The sequence below is a fragment of the Octopus sinensis genome, linkage group LG2, assembly GCF_006345805.1.
Source record: "Octopus sinensis linkage group LG2, ASM634580v1, whole genome shotgun sequence".
NCBI lineage: Eukaryota > Metazoa > Mollusca > Cephalopoda > Octopoda > Octopodidae > Octopus > Octopus sinensis.
In genome coordinates this window covers 170,127,600-170,145,670 of record NC_042998.1, presented here as the reverse complement: position 1 = coordinate 170,145,670, position 18,071 = coordinate 170,127,600, and the positions used below count along the sequence as shown (strand labels likewise).

General features: G+C 32.7%; 1 protein-coding gene across 4 annotated transcripts in view; it reads right to left on the bottom strand.

The window, feature by feature from the left end:
• The window catches only part of LOC115223924 (regulation of nuclear pre-mRNA domain-containing protein 2), a 161,517-nt gene that overhangs the window by 91,060 nt on the left and 52,386 nt on the right, over window positions 1-18,071 (bottom strand). For all 4 annotated transcript variants that reach the window (XM_036500386.1, XM_036500387.1, XM_029794662.2 and 1 more), the window contains exon 2: window positions 2,968-3,097. In XM_036500386.1, the coding sequence (XP_036356279.1) occupies window positions 2,968-3,097 (130 nt within the window). The remainder of the gene's footprint in view (window positions 1-2,967; window positions 3,098-18,071) is intronic.

The following is an 18,071-nucleotide window of genomic DNA, read 5'->3' as shown; positions in this document are numbered from 1 at the left end:
AAAAAAATTTTAGTACAAGACACAATAACAATAATTATTTTAAAATGCTTATTTTTAATAAATAGATGATAACCAACAAAAATGTCAGATGTGATAGAGAGAGAAAAAGGAAAAAGAAGAAAAATACAAGCATAAGCAGAAAAGAGATGTGTAAGTTTAAGATATGCAAATATGCAATACTGCTAAAATCTACAACAGTAGGTTTTAGCAGAACTTGCACTCAAAATGTCTCTGCTATTTTAATACATCAAATTGTTTTATAAAGAAAGGAATAAATTAAACTCTAAAACAGAACAAACAGAAGATTAAGTGAATCCTAGTGAATAATCTATGTTTTCATTTGTTAAAAGAATCTTCCCTCTCATATTTTCAAAACTAGTGTTCTGAGAACTAATTAATAATTGTCGTAATTGACTATAATTCGGACATCATTATGCTTATTCTGTAAGCTATATGTCCAATACTTGCATCATTTAGCTATACAGAGGTAGGGTTTTAATTTTAAGAGACTTCTTTAAATATCAACAAAATTCATTATCATATGCAAATGTACAATAAAATCCTAATAAGGCATTGCAGCTCATAATCTCATCAGGTATTAATTAGAAGAAGAGTGCTCATGTGTTAGGTACAGGAAATGGGGAAGAAAGGAAGTGATGTAAGAATAATAAGAAGGCTAGAACAGAAGTATGAGTTTGTATAGTAAAGAAGTCTGCAAGGTGGATTTACAATAACTGCCAAGTACTTGATGGTAAGAAGGTAACAGGAGGAATTTTCAGAAGACAAAGGTAATGCTGCATGTTACCCAACACCATTTACTTGGATGTGGCCTGATAGTGATAGAATTCAGCAGATGAAATATCAACCAAAGCTAAAGGTTTGGAAACTGAAAGATAATGAGCAAAGATCTAAGAGAGAAGTTGACTATAACAGAGGACGTTATGGTTCAACTTGAAACTGGTAGTAAAAAAATGAATACTGATGAAAAGCAGTTTGAAAGGAGAGGTGAAAATGTGAAGAGAGTGTATGGAAGCAAAGCATAGGAAGGTGAATATCAGAAAGATGAAGGCAAAAGCACATCATTTTGTATGATTTGATGTTATTTGAAGATAGTCTTACATAGGAATAAATCATGTCACCAAATCAACAAGGCTCTTCTTCCATATTTTGTTCAGTTTCTAGATTCTAGAACATTTGCATTACCCTCATCGTTTTTATCTGTTTAGCAAATAGTAAAACAGGTTTCCATGTCTTAAAGCGATATACTTGTCTGTGACTGAGATTATCTCCAGTTCTACAATGTTGGGTGATGACATTTGTTCACATAACCAGAAGTATTTGCCAAGAAGTGTAGTTTCACAGCATTATCAAACCAACAAATGTTTCATTGGCTTATGTTACTGAGACTGACTCCACCCACAGGAATATGTTCAACTCTGATAAATAATTTATTAAAAAGGCATGGGCTAAGTGAATAAACTCTTATAGAATTAAAATCCTGAAGCATTCTGACTGATTTCTTGTCTTTGTTCTATCTATCTGTTCCTAACCAGACAAACATGGGTCGAATTTTCTACCTTTGTAATCTTTTTAGTTAACATTTAAAAATCTTTGTCAGTATCATCTCTGGTCAGCAACTATTTAAACAAAACTCCTTTATCCCCTCTATCATCATACATTCAGATTAACCTATCTTATACAGAAGGAGTTCTCAACCATTTTTATCTTTGGACCCCTTTGATTACTATTTTATTCTGGTGGAGCCCTCCATATAGCCAGTTGATGTTTAAAAACTAATTTTATAGAAATTTCTTTCAAAATACCTATTTTGGTTTTCACTATTTCCCTTGTGTAGATTGAACTATGTAAAATGTTAGAGAAAGAAATTTAAATGTTTCTTGCAATACAAAGTAATATGTATGTCTAAATTTTTTCAGGGGCCCTTAAAATGCTATTGTCGTTACCCAATTTACTATCTTGCTGCATAGATTCCCAAAAATCTAATATGGACCTCAGTTGAGAACTACTGTTGTACAGAATACTTGATTTCTCTAATACTCCAACTTCAGATATTCAGTTCATATTAAGCATCAAGCAAAATACTTTTATTTATTCTAGATGTTATGTAATACCTTACATCTCCTTTAATACTTGAAACTTCAGTTTAATCATATATCATATAAAATTGTAATTAGAACTACATGTTGATGCCTTATTCATCCATTCAAATTAGGGATCAAAACCCATGTAGTTTCGTCCCTTGCATTTCATGCTCAGCCCCAATTTAAGCCAATAACATAAAATCTATGCAGGTACATGAAGAACTATAGCTATGAATTGCTAACTAGTTATGAGTTCACATTTTACTACCGTTAAACTGGACTACAGACAGCTGAACATACAACAATCCTGCTACATAACTGAGTAGTTGGTGATAGGATTAACCATTAAGCAAAATAAGCACATAAGGGAAGGAAGAGACACTACAGAAATGGTAACTGGTTTACGGCACTAAAGAAATCACATTAAATTTGCTAAAATAATATTCGGAATGCCTTTATCTCTAAGTATAGATCCATATGTATTACCTAAGATTAATTTTGAGGATCTGATCAAAGACTTTGCAATTCATAAAAGTAGGAGGAAACTTTTCAAATATAAATAAAGTGAAAGTAAAAAAAAAACTTTATTTTCCCTCTTACTGTTTTGTTTTGTTTTGAAAAATAAAAATTTATATTCTGAATTACATAATCTTTTACGGGAGCACCAAAATCTTTTAAGTGCTTAGGTCCTCAATAATTAGGGCCTTAATCTGGCCCTGGGAAGACAGCACAGTTCCAAAACAATTGTTTTAACAAAAACTTTGTAACCATGCTGCCAGGGCAAATTGCATTTACACATTTGCAGCAAATTACAACCAATCAATTATAAATTCAACAAACTGAATAAAACAAAAAAAACATTTACCTAACAAAATATGCAGCATCCTTCAATACATTTTTGAAAGTGTCCATATAGATTTTTGCTTGCTTTTTCTTACAGTTCTGCACCACATCATTGCATAAATAAAACAAAGTAAGGCGGTGAGCAGTTTTATCTGGGGGAAAAAAAACAAGAAACAGAAATATTAATATTGTAAATAAAAAAAAAAATGATAATTTTTTTTTTACTGTTATATTTCAAAGCAAAGAATCCTACAAAGAAATCAATACAATTTATTCAAGTCTTACCTGTAGATGTAAAAGACATAAGTTGATATTCAGTATTCCTTCTCAAGCAAATAATTTTAACTATTTTAAATGGCAACTTTAAATGGTTAACCTGCCAGCCAGTGACCATTGATAGAAAATGTTCTTTTATTTGATTTTTAAAAATATACATTTCTATATAAATCTACTCATAAACTTTATATATTTACTTTAAATCCATTTTATTTTTAATTGAATAGGTATGAAATTAAGATTCTGAACATGAATTATGTACATTTCTTTCAACGATATACTGAACATTCAGTTCTGAAGACAAACTCTGAATAAAACTTAGTCAATAATGCTGTATATTCTTAAGAGAATGACATAACTTTCAAATGAAGAAAGTTCAGTCGCCATTAGAAGCAGAATTTTCACCTCAATTAAAAATGAAAATAATAATAATAATAATTAATTCCGCTTTTATTGGCCACAAGGGCTAATATAAATCGAAAACATGTAAGGACAAACACAGGATGAAAAGTACAAAGTGTTTTGCGAAAAAGAAAGGTCCGTGTAAACATTAGAAAACAGGGAAAATATAACAGTTAGAAAGAACTTCCAATAGGGGGAGGCACCGTGAAAAGTTACTCGTGGAAAAACCCATAAAAGCCATGGGAGCCAAGATGAAGAGCGCGATTCGACTAAGATATTTTATTAGTTGAACAATATTTCAATAATACGTCAAAATATCATTCAACTAATAAAATATTTTACAATCGAATCCCGCTCTTCGTCTTGACTGTTTACCTTTGTGAAGAGTTACGTCAATCCTTTTTAAAATAATAATAATAATAATAATTCTTTCTATTATACGCACATGGTTTGTAATTATGGTGTCGGAGTCTAGTTGATTATGTTGATCCCTATGCTTGACTGGAACTATTTTATTGACCCAAAAGCATGAAAGGGAAAGTTGATATCAACAGAATTTCAACTTAGAACGAAAGTCGGACAAAATGTTACTAATAGTAATAATAATTTAAATGTTTTGAGTTCTTTCATGAATCAGTACATACTGAGTTAAGATGAAATGTTATAAATAGAGTCTGTTCTAATATGCTTATAATACACATTCCTTTTTACTATAAATACAAAGCCTGAAATTGGGGTGGAGACAGGATAGTTGATTATATTGACCCAGTATTCTACTGGTACTTATTTTATCAACACCAAAAGGAGAAACAAAGTTGACCTTGGAGGAATTTGAGCTCAAAACGTAAAGACAGGCAAAATGCCACAAAGCACTTAGTTCACCATGCTAGCAATTCTACCAGCTCACCACCTTGTAAGCCCAATATACATATTAAAAAGCAGAAAAAATATCCAATTAGAAAAGAAGCTGAATAAGAAAGCAAATTTAATGTTTTCAAATTGGTTAAATATTTAAAATGCAGAGAATTAAATATAGTGAATTACTTACTTTACTTGTATCTAAAGTTACTTTAAAAAGTGTATATGCCTAAATTAAGCATGTTATGGTATGCAATATATCGACATGCCAATATCAGTCTGACATTTTTGTTCTATATATGAACAATTATTTTTTTCATCATTATAATTTTAACATCCATTTTTCCATGCTCTATGGCATCTTTAATAAAGTATACTCTGTTGAAACACTTGGGCTAGATCTCTTTTTTCCTTTTCCTTCGACAGCCAATAACACAGACAAAAAATAAAAAATTAAGTTTGAGGAATCAGACAGATCCGCCATATGACACATTACAATTTAACTTGAGCTTATGTCATCTTATCTGTTGAAAGTCAACATCTTCAGATCCAATTTCCCTACTTCATGCAACTTGCTTGGTCTTCCTATGCAACAAGTACCACTCAATCAGCATATAGCACTTTTCCATTAGGCAAAAACATTCACCAACACTACATATCCATACTAGCACAGATGCCTCCTCTGAACATGTTAGGTAAATTACTCTGCCAAATGTAAAGCTTATTTATTCATATTGTTTTGAATTAATCATGTGTTGTCTCATAGCTTTGAGATTTTGATGATGTTATTGTCTATTTTTAAGATGACATTGTAGGGTAGGTGTGAGAGGTAAGATCAGGCCAGTCGGAACATAAAAGCAGGAGGCATATTTTGGCCAGATATAGCCAATTTAAATGCCAAGTGGTTAATACCTAAATTTCATGCAAATATATCCAATGGAAATTTGCTCAACCACTCCACAAGTGTTGACTGCTATGTAGATAGCGTCATAAAGTCATCTTATGCATACAGAGAAAAGTGTTTTGCTTCCAGCAAGTACTATCTACTTAGCTACAACCATATTCAGCATTAATTATACCAAATATAGAAATAAGCAAACATACTATTTCTCAAGACTAATCCACAAGTCTATGAATGACATTGTGTTTTGAGGGCCTGTATAGTAATTAAACATGTACATTTAACAACCTGGTTTCTCATTTGAGGGGTTTTACAGCACATTTTTATGATTCTGCTGCTTGTGCTGCATATATAGTTGAAACTTCCTACCAGTCATATGTTTACATATTAAACAAGACCACTTCTCAGGAGTTCCTCATTTTTTTTAATGTTTATGCTCTATAACTTTTGGTTGTGGTCATATGAAGCTTTGTATCACAAGACTACTCTTTCAGGATTAATACAGTTCAATAGCTCTTCAAAAGATATTGAGTTGAAAACCCAGTCAGCTGTATATACAAACTGTCAGGGATATTCAGTTTCAGACACTTGTGATATCACTTTAATGACTACAATGAAGAAACAAAGCAATTAAATTAGACATGGCCTGGGCCAACTTCGGCTGAAACTTATCTAGGTAATCTTACCTAAGTAATCATCAACTGAATTAACTAACAATCTTGGCCTAAGTTCAGTTATGAGCTTTTCATTCATATCTTTCATCTTTTACTTGTTTCAGTCATAAGACTGCGGCCATGCTGGGGCATTGCCCTGAGGAATTTTTAGATGAATGAATCAACCATAGTGCTTGTCAAGCAGTGGTGGTGGACAAAAACATACACACATACATTATATATATATATATAGTTGAAATTTATAGAAAGACAAAGACAGGTATATGAACAAGAAGCAAGTGTATTAGTTTGACGCTCAGGAAAAATGAATAAGTTTTTTATGTTTCAAGTCTCCGCTCTTCAACACAAAGGAATGAGAGGAAATAAACAGAGAGAGAATGAAAAAAACATGTAGTGTTCAGCAGGAGAATGACTGGAAGGAAAAAAAAGTTTGAAAGAAAGGGAGATAATAATAAACAAAAAGAGGTTGAATGAAAGGGAAATAATAATGCTAGTGATCCCAACTAGAGAAGAGATATATATATATATATAATTATTATAAACAGCAGTTTGCAATGTTTCACCAAAATGGAGAATTATGATTGTCATTAAATGTAACTAAGGTGTTAGTAAACACCTACATTGGTAGAAATAAGACCTAAACCACTGACAGGCTTCTTTCAGTTTCTGTCTACCAAATCCACTCACAAGGCTTTGGTTAACCTGAAGATATAGTAGAAGACACTCGCACAAGGTGTCACGCAGTGGAACTGAACCCAGAACCATGTGGTTGGAAAGCAAGCTTCTTAAAACACAGCCATGCCTTTATTTAAATTTTTGCTATTAGCCTTACTACATAGCATAGGCAACTATGAAAAGGGTTCTACAGATAAACAAATATGAAGGAGAGGTTTTTGCACTTAGTTAGGAGTTTCTCTTGCAGTTGGTTCATTTGGAATATTTCCTTTATGGTTCAACATCCTGGTAAAAATTCAATTACTGCATCTCTTTCAATCACTTTCATGACTGATCTGATGCCCTTATTTCCCAAACTCATGTATCAATTATAGATGTTATTATTTAACTAGCCAATAGGGATAAAAACTTAACTGCACAACTTAAAATGCTGGGAGTTCAGTTTATATAAGTAAATGGTTGACATATTCTTAAAGAACCTGCTGTTACACAGCATCCTTCAATTTTATTACAACATGAATAGGGAGAGATTAAACATAGCTAAGGACACAGAATATAAATCATGAATGGCAATTATACTGTTGCTACACTGTGGGTGGGCTTTCTAGAGACTGTGATGGCTAAAAACTAAAATGTAGATATAAACACAGATGACATATACAGAGGAATCAGTTATATGAATTGCTAGAGATTGTGTTCTGTCATGTTTCCCAAAAGACTGATAGATTATTGTGATGGTCTTTAAAATTCTGTATATTTTGTAGTAGTAGAAGTATTGTGTAAAATGAATTCAACAAATTTTTTTTTTCCCATGATAAATACTTATTCAACTTAATTTAGTTGCAATGTATATAGATTGTCTGTAGAAAAGACACTTCTAGGTTGAAGTAGTTATTGAAGAGATTAAGTATTCATCTGTCCTCTTTAAGAGATGTTTATAAGAATTTGTGAACATATTAAATGACATTGATAACATAGAAACTAATATAAAATTCAATGTAGAACAAACATATATTGTTTCATTTGAATTGTGAATTTCCAGTATTGATATTTTACAGGAAATCCTGTCTCTCTCTCTTGCTGTGCATGTGTGTGTGATCATCAGTTTGATGCCTACTTTTCCATGTTCACATGAGATGGATGGAATTTATTAAGACATATTTTCTTTGGCCAGATGCTCTTCCTGTCAGTAACCCTTACCAAGTAAGGTAATATTTCCCCATAACCCAACATGTTTCCATGGAAGATTGGAGACAAAGGATACAACTTGCATGATGGTGACACTCATCTATATCCCATTTTGTCAAGGTAAGGAGTAAGACACACACACAATGGATTTCTTTCAGCTTCCATCTACTAAATCCACCACAAGGTTTTTGTCAACTCACTTGTTGAAGATGCTATGTAGTAGAACCGAACCAGGAACCATGTAATTGGAAAATAATTAACTATCTAGTAGTATATTCCAATAACTAAAGGAGAGCTATACTTCATAATTTTTTGGTAAAAATTCCTTTTCATTCAGTTGAGTGGATTGATTGGTTGATTTTCTGCTATAGTAGAATGTTGTTATGGTTATATATTAGTGTTATTGTGATTTTTGAAGTGACATATACAGAGGAATCTGTGATATGAATTACTAGAGATTGTGTTCTGTCATGTCTCCCAAACGGCTGATAGATTATTGTGATGGTCTTTAAAATTCTGTATATTTTGTAATAGAAATATTGTGTAAAATGAATTCAACAAAAAAATTTTTTTCCCATGAAAAATATCATGAAAGAATTATTTGGAAAGATTGAAAGCTTATCTTGTGCGCAGTATTCATCTGTCATATGCACAGACAATATTATTTTCAATGCAATTATTCTATTTGTTTTAGCATGATGTAACTGAGACATGACAGTGCTAAATGAAAATTTGGAAAATGACTTAATAAACAATATTGTTGAAACCGACAAAGGGACAGCATGAGAGTTACCATAAAGTTGAAATTTACAAGGTGAAACAAATCAGCCTTCCCATCAAAATTCATCATTTCCCCAAGAAAATACCGCCCCTGCCCACCTTTTGAGATTATTATTGTCTATTCCCAACACACACATTATTGTTTCACAGAGGTCCCATAAGGGAATTGGTATGAGTAAGTAATTATATGATTTTAACAAAATTAAACAAAGAACCAAAATGTAGTCAATGCTAATTAAAATTATGTATCTGGCTTCCTTGTAAGGCTGACATATGAAAGTAAAATAATGAACAAACAGAAAACCTGAGTCCTTATGAACTAGAAGACATCAGTAGTATTCATATGACACACTGACTAAAAATATGAGATATACAAGTAAAATACTTTTCAAATAACCATAATAGACAAAGAAATCATATGAATACTACCCTACCACTATACTGATTTCTTTTCAGTTGCTTTAAAACAATGCAAAGAAAAAAAAGGGAAGGGGGACTTAAGGCCATCAGCTAACAATAAACAATAGAAGTTATTTTTCTAAATAACAGACAGTAGCCTTAAAACATTACTCATTGAAATGACATGAAAATAGTTAATATTTAGCCATTTTTCAGAACTAACTTACAATGCAAGACGATATAAGCATAAGCGAGATAAACAGATAGACATGATGCTTAAATACATATCACTTGAAAAAAAATTTTACAATGGACAAAGAAAACCATTTCAAGGGACTGAAAAGCTGGGCTGCAAAGTTGTGTTTGTTTTCATTAAAAGTTATAGGAGATACAATAACTCTCAAATTAAAATTAATTTACAAATATCTAACTTAGAAAAGAAAGTTACAACAAAACTATGGAAAAGCTCTTCAGTTATAAAACAATATTTTCACAAAATGTCCAGAGAATAGAAATAATTACACCAAGTTAATTAGCTAAGGGAAAAGAAAAAGAATTATGACAAATGTCTGAATTTTTTACAACTCATGACAAATTAATTCACTTTAAGATTATTTTTAGCTACCAATTTTTATGAATGAACTTCTGCAGACAGAGACAACCAACAGTTACTCTGAATTCCTGAGCTTACCTTAAAAATTAATTCAGTTTAATAATTTCACGTTTCTTAAATATCTTTGAAATACCATGTCAATAAGCCATAGATCAATCAGCTGAAAGATTAGTGATTCATATAACACCATCAACAGTATGCAGTGACAATAGTTAAAATAGCTGCTAAGTACTTCACAGGGGTAGTGTTTGCAAAACATCTAACCAAGGATAACGATAAAAGGAAGTGTACTAAAGCATCACCTTGAAGAATTGCTGTAATTACATCAAGTAATTTAATGGCATCATGTTTGAGATATTAAAGTTGCATGATATATTGAAGTAGTTCTATATTTAAGGGATGAGGAATTACGTACATTATTTACATTCGACAGATATTTGACCTCATCTTGTTTGTTGCTAACACAACATTTCGGCTGTACAACCTACCACAGCTGCATGGGATGGAGTACATACAGTCCTTGTTCATATTCATGCAGCTATGGTAGGTTATACAAAGGTGAAACATGCTGCCCCCTCAAATTAAGGGTAGACGAACATCGCAAAGCTGTGACATGAGGAGATATTGATAAATCGGGTATAGCTAATCATGTATATAAAATAGAAACCACCTCCCCCTGTGGGATGAAGTTAAAATAATAGACAGAGAACACCACTGAAAAATACGAAAACTAAAAGAAGCAGCACATATGCTAGGACACAACAACCTCCTAAGCAGACCAAGTGCAGAAATGAGCAGCATATGGGAACCAGTATTAAGGAAGGATAGAAAAATATTAGATTTATAAGCCCTAAAATTCACTCCGTAATTGCCCATGGGCATATGGCGTAGTGGTTAAGAGCGTGATTTCAAGCAGTGACATAAACAATAATAATAATAAAATCGAAAAATACCTTAGGTATGAGAACCCAGGTTCAAAATTTCCCCAAGATAACTGAAGAAGGCTGGAGGGTATATCAGCCGAAACATGTTAACAACAAACAAGATGAGGACAAATATCTGTTGAATGAAAATAATGTAAATTATGATATACTGAAGTATACTATACAACTATAATATCTCAAATGTGCTTACTCTCCGAACAAATTCAAAAGTATTTCTATAGTTTACAAATATTAATACCCACTACTTGAATGCAACAAGTTATTTCTAAACAGATTTGTCAAATTGTTAATATCTGCCAAGATGCAAATCACTTTCATGTTTTCTTAGAATCTGTTTAACAGTAAGTAAGAGACAATCAGCTACAACCGGTAATAGTTTATCAGCAATGTGAGGTTAACTTTTTTTTAGAACTAGAATAATTTATGACTTCTCCAAATGGATGGAAAAAGTATAGCATGCATAAATTACAGCTATCAAGAAGTTCATAAAAAATGGTATTTAATATAAAGAACACACAAACAAAATAAAATGATATAAAGTAAATTAGTATAAAACTAAACTGAATACAGAATATACAGCATGTTTGAGCTAAATTTGCCAGTTTGCAGAAACAGAAAAGAAAACAATATCCCATCCAAAAATAAAAGTATTTTTTTTAAAAACTCAAAAAATATCAACTAGATTATAGCTTGGAACTAACAGTTTACTCAAAGTAGCTGCTCTTAGCTTCAACCATCGCCTCAAGATGTCTCCAAAACCTGGCACACATTCCTCACTGTGTCCCAGTAAGGATCTTCAAATAGCTCCTTGATCTTGGCTACTAGAATGGCCATGACATTATGGGCAGAGCAGTTGGTGTGTTTCTCAACCACACCACACACAAAGTAATCCATGGGATTTCACTCAGGGGAAGCAGGAGGCCAGAAATTGGAGCTGGTGAAGTTGCAGAAATTCTCCAACAACCATATCTGACTTTCTGGAGGAGATGAATCCTGCTGCCATACATATGGCCTTCCAACAACAATCCTCTCCAGTCAGGGATTGACCACAGGCTCCAAGAGCTTCACATAGCTGTCTGAATTGAGCCTAAGGCCCTGTTCAAAGATGTGGGAATGAATTCCAGGTCAGAACAATCCCTTCCTACTGGCCACAGCTTTGTAGTCTCTGTTGCAGCTTTCCATGGCATGTCTCACAGCTTTTACAGCGTGTACAGAGCGTTCAGTAGCAGTCATGATATCAGCATTTTGATACTTGATGCGAATCCTCATGATACAGCTAACTTTTTCCCAATGCTCAGATGGCATCCAATCTCTATGTCAGTTTCTTCTCAAATACAACTTCAATCTTTATGCTCTCCAACACCATTTATTATTCACCACTAGAGACTGTTCCAGAAAAGAAAAGGCAAAAACATCTTTAAATTCAGCCCAAGCACCCTGTAACCATAATTTACTGAGAAAGTTTTCAGTGATGTTATAATTGCACGTTGATATGCGGGTGTACTTGTGAGTGCACATGCACCCAGTCACAAAATTTCCACAAGATATGAAAGGTACACTGAAAAAGAATTAAAAAGATAACCATACCATTTAAATATAAGGTAATTCTGTTTAGATTAAGAGCAAAACAAGTATGATTAAGAAAATAAAAGAAAATTAACAAAATGTATTCATGTGTGAGAGACACAAACACACACGTTGTGCGGAGAAACTATTAACCATGTGCTAAGGCGTATTTGCACAATTGGGTGGGCAAAGACATAGCTGAAAATATTTGTTTTTACTCATGCTTAGCAAAATTTTGCTCATGTTTCTTTACTAACCTTAGCATTTAGTCCTTCCTAACTCCACCCTTACTAAACTTGTTTTTTTTAGTTACTAGTAACATACTTTCAGTTAAAAGTATGTAACAGCGACTGACTGTCTCAAATTTCACTCAGAATATATATTGAAACCTTATCATAAAGAGAAAGACACCTCTTGGTTTCTTTCTTTCTGTAATGTGTATGTATATATATGTATGTGTATGTATATATGTATGTGTATGCATATGTGTGTGTGCATATGTGTGTGTATGTATGTTTGTGTGCATGTTTGTGTGTATGTATGTGTGTATATGTATGTGTATGTATGTGTGTGTATGTATTTATGTACATAACAATGCCATTTTATATTCACCCAACTCATGCCAGCATGAGAAAATGAGTCTTAAGTACACTCCCTGCAGTACTCCAAAGTATATTTGTAGATGTTATATTTTATATGAGTGTTGAGAATACTGGAAAACACTTTTTGAGTATAATTTTTTTTTCTGATTACTTGTGTTTCATTACTAATAGACATCTTATACGTTTTTCTATATGTATACCTATGTAACACCTGTTAGTAATGAAACATATGTAATGAGAAATAAATAATACCAAACATTTTAGAGACTTCCGTTTTGACATAGCATCTAATAGACTATTTGTTGTAGTAGTTGTTTCAGGTCTTTGAGTTCAAATCCCACCAGAATTCAGTTATAGATACAGCATGGCTGCATAGATACCGAGTTTGCTTGGTAACGAAGTAGTTTCAAGTTCTATCTCATTGCACATTTTGAGTAAGTACCATCTATTGTAGCCTTGCACAGACCAATGCAAGACAATGCCCAACCACATGTTGCACAAAGAACGCTATTCAAGTTACAGGAACAGAACTTGGAAGTACTCCATCATCCACTATATTCACCAAACCATGCAACAACTAATGATCATGTTTTCCAGACATTGGACAACTTTTTTTAAAGAAAAAAATTCAAATCTGAAGAGAATACAAAAACAGTCTTTTGTGATTTCATCACCTCTTGCTCTCCAGAATTTTTTGCTGCTGGCATAAGCTACTGATAAAATGGAAAATTGTGTTGATAATTTAGGTGCATACTTTTGATTAACTGCTTTGCTTTTTGTTGAGATAAAGTAAAATAAACTTTCAGTTCAAAACTAGACATTTCATTCTTAATGACCTGATATATATATATGGTTTGTCCGGTGTTACTCATATCGGACGGGTATGTTTGATTTTTAGTACTTTCAGATCCAGATCAGAAGAAATCTCTGAGCTGATGAAGGAAATGTTGGCATTTAGTCAACTAATCCAGAAACAGGCTTGTCCTCGGGTGATCTCATATGGATGAGATCTTTCGTTGTTTTTCCCTTATACCTATGTGAGTTATTTCTGAGTAGGCATTGTCTGGGAGACTTTTCTTGCAGTAGAAGAAATAGCCAAATTTTTGGCTGCTATTTCTAAAAAGCTCGGAATGTGGTAAAGTAAATTATTTTACTTTACCCTATTTTTATAAAGTAATATTTCAAATATACCGTAAATGGTCGTTTTACATACCGAACACTGCTTGGTCAAATTAATTAATAATTAATTAATTTTACCCTTTATTATTGACTAAATATATATATATACTCTTTTACTTGTTTCAGTCATTTTGACTGCGGCCATGCTGGAGCACCGCCTTTAATCGAGCAATTTGACCCCGGGACTTATTCTTTTGTAAGCCCAGTACTTATTCTATCGGTCTCTTTTGCCGAACCGCTAAGTAACGGGGACATAAACATACCAATGTACTTTCACACAATGCAGTGGGAATGAATTTTGAGTTACTGTTAACATAATTTACTTTAAGATATGGATGACTTAAGTTTACTTTTAAACTCCCCATTCTTACAAACACCAAGTAGATAGTTAACTTGCTTTGTGATCGTGAGTGCACCAAATCTCACGTGTGTATGCTCACATTTTCGCAAATGCTTGTATGACTGAGTTTACTCACATCATGCAGCTTGCCCGATGGCATTTATACATCCATATTTGTTAACAGTTATTTTTAATACTTTTCTTGCTGTATTGTGTGTTCATTTCTCTTTTTTTCCATCTGTAATTTTATTTTTGATCTTCTCTGTAAATGAAGATATTGCCTCTGTCTGGCTGCTTTTCTTTCTACAAAACAAGGAGTTACAGTGCAGAACTGTTATTTTAATGAGTTGTGTCTATTTATCACCCAATGAGATACATCTGCAACGCCGGATGCTCCTGAACCAGTTGTCGAGTGTCCCACCAGTGAGGGATCGATGCTAGATTTGTCAAAACAATTGTTGTGATAAATTCTTGTATATTCCATCTTCCATTTGCTATATATATATATATATATATATATATATATATATATATATATATATAAACACACACACACAGCAACGTGTATGTGTGCCAGTGTACATTTTATATCTCTACTTGAAACCATTGAGCTAAAAGCAAGTTACATTTGTTAGCATTCTCTGTCAACAAATCATCCTCTAGTTATGCATTTTCACATTTTATAAGTGTATGGTAAATGTGAGTAGATAAGGTCTATGGAATATAAAGTACCTGCAAAGACTTAGCGGGAGTAAATGCAGTACAAAATGATACCTAGATGATAGCAGAGTCATCATATTTAAAGTTTCTAACAGCAATAAAAGAGACAGTCAAGACAGCTTGATAGCAGCATTTTTTCTCTAGTAAGATCTAGATGAGATAGTGCAGTAGCTGTTATGGCTAGGTGTGGATCAGAGGAGATAATGTAAGAGGGAACTTGTTGCATGACAAGAAGAAATTGGAAGCCTAGTAGAAGTAATCGACATTTAAATTGAAGTGAAGTAGGCATGTTAGAACCATCTACTTACAACAGATCATAACTTTTTTTTAATGCAGTTTTAGCAATGTTATCCCAGAAACTTTTTGATGAACCTCCTATAACATTCTGAACTCTTAAATATCTTAAAATGTAAGTGATTTCACTAAACCCAAAAAATCAGAAAATAATATTACACAGAGGGACTTCAGAGACCTACCGCTTTAGCCCTATCAATGAAAGAGGAGGAGGGGGAGCACGTAAAATGAAAAAATATAGAAAATAAATAAAATAAAGGGAACAGAAAAGAAAAATAAACATTATACAATTAAGATAATAAAATCTGTCACTAGAAAAAATGATTCTGTGCATAGAAGAGAAGGGAGAAGGAGTGGAAGGGTGGGTCATTGTTTTGCTTTTTCATGCCAAGATTAAGAGATTGTGTCAATCAATTAACTAAGTGAAATTAGCTCCCATCTAGAGTTAACTAAGTGAAATTTAATTTGATCACTTAATTGATTTAAGTTAGAGCACAAAAAAAAAGGATAATAAAATAAGGTAAAAAAAATAGAAAATATGTGTGCATGTAGAAGAAAAAACGAAAGCTAAACAACACTGCCTCAGAGAAGAGGTTATGACTTCAGCAAAGGATACAAAAATAATTCAAAAACTTGATTGCATTATATTCAAGAAACCAGCTAATGAGTAGAGTCTAGAATTAACAAAATTAAATCCATTCTTGAGTTAACTAAGTGTGATATTGAATAGGATAAGCTAATGGATGACAAGTTAGAACAGATTGAAAAACTGACAGAGAAATTTGAACTTAGCCAAGATTCAGACTTGGCAAGGCCATATGACCAACCATTTAAAACAAATGATTAGATCTAGATGTTAAAAAACAGCCCAAATTTTTCAATTACATTGCTATATATAATGTATATTATGACAACATTAAGCAAGAGTTTAAAATATTTACCACTTAATTGGATTTTCATAGTGAAAAGGACAGATTCCTTGTTTTTTTTTTCTTAATGCATTTAACATAATGTCACAAATCTGAGAAGAAATGCAACATTTTACATCAGTTACAATACTTCTAAAGTATAATATCAATATCAAAACTAAAAATTATGACCTTTCATTTGAATTCAAGATCTAACCAAGTAGACAGATAGACTGAGCTATTGTTTGACTGACCCAAGGATTGAAAACATGCTCATTAGCTGAATGACTACATTTAACTTTTGATAAATGTTTTTATTCCCTGTCCTTGTCTTATTTAGGTAGTAAAAATTAGATGCTCTAAACTTAACTTTTGCATCTTTATTTATTTATTATGGCAACAGGTTCATTTCTGTACTAAGGCTACTGGGAAGGTTATAAAAGCTTAGTATATGCACTGATTCTTTCAGCGATTTTAGATTCCAAGTTTGTTCCTTTTCTATTACCTTGACTTTTTCCCCACAAGAATTGGTAACTTAACTTTTCTGTCCACAAATGATCAGCATGCCTGATTTTTTTCTCTTTCCTTGGAGATTATGACTTTACAATGTCCCACTAGCCTTACTTTTCAAGGAAAACTAGTCTCACCTTTATATTCATTAGAATACACACAATTCTTGGCCATGATCTATCTCTTGACCATCACTTCAGGTTCTCTTATTTCCCCACACTTGTTTCTTTCTGACTGTGTTGTCACCCCTCTCCACCAATACATGTTAACTATCTTTGATTAACTTATCCATTCCACACTCATACGTCTAGAAACTAAAATAGCATATTTGCAAAACTTTATCAAAATAATGTTTTTATTTGCTTTAAGCTATTGAACTAAGCATTAGATTCACATTCAAACTTAGCTCAATTGTCTGTTTAAATTGCATAATATTTTGAAACTCATCAGTTTTGATTACAAGCTAAACATTTCTTCACTTCAGTTCAAATCTGTTCTCTTTATACTTGCATGTGATGCTTTTTGAACTTCTTTCAGACAATGCATATGTTGACATCATATATTGAATGATTTAATACAGCCAGATTTTGATTTCAAATTACCAGCATCCAACACATCTCAGAGGTTCAAAATGTAAATGACAATGCTACTCTTTGCCTCACACATCAGGAACTCCAGAAATCAGTCAACAATTTCATCAATGCATATGATTGCTTTGGCTTTGCAGTGAATATCAGGAAGACTGAAGTCTTTACCCAACCAGCTCTCAAAGACAAAACAAATACACACACACACACACACTTCAAGCCTCTCTTTCCCTATTTTGGAAGTATTTTTCCAGCAAATACATTTGAAAACACAGAAGTGGATCAACCTATTCAACATCTTGAAAACTGGTAAAACAAGCAAACAACTAACCCCCAAAATGAAAATAATAGTCTTTCAAGCTGTCATCATCTCAACTTGGATACTTTATCGTCAAGACATCAAAAAACTGAAGTGATTCCATCAAACAAGAGCTCTGTGCAATCTTAAACATCAAATGAGAGAACTATGTGACAGTGCTATCATAGAAAAGACAACAGTCAAAGCATAGAATCCACCATCATGCAATAACAATGATTAGGACACATTTAGAATGAAAAGAAATTTACCAAGTCAGATCCTTTCTTTTAAATTAACCTCTGAGAAAGGACTATAAGGTTATCCTTTCAGCCATTACAAATATCAGTTAATGTTAACTCACAAAATGGTTGGAACTGAGATATCCAACTGGCGTTACTAACACCATCGGAAC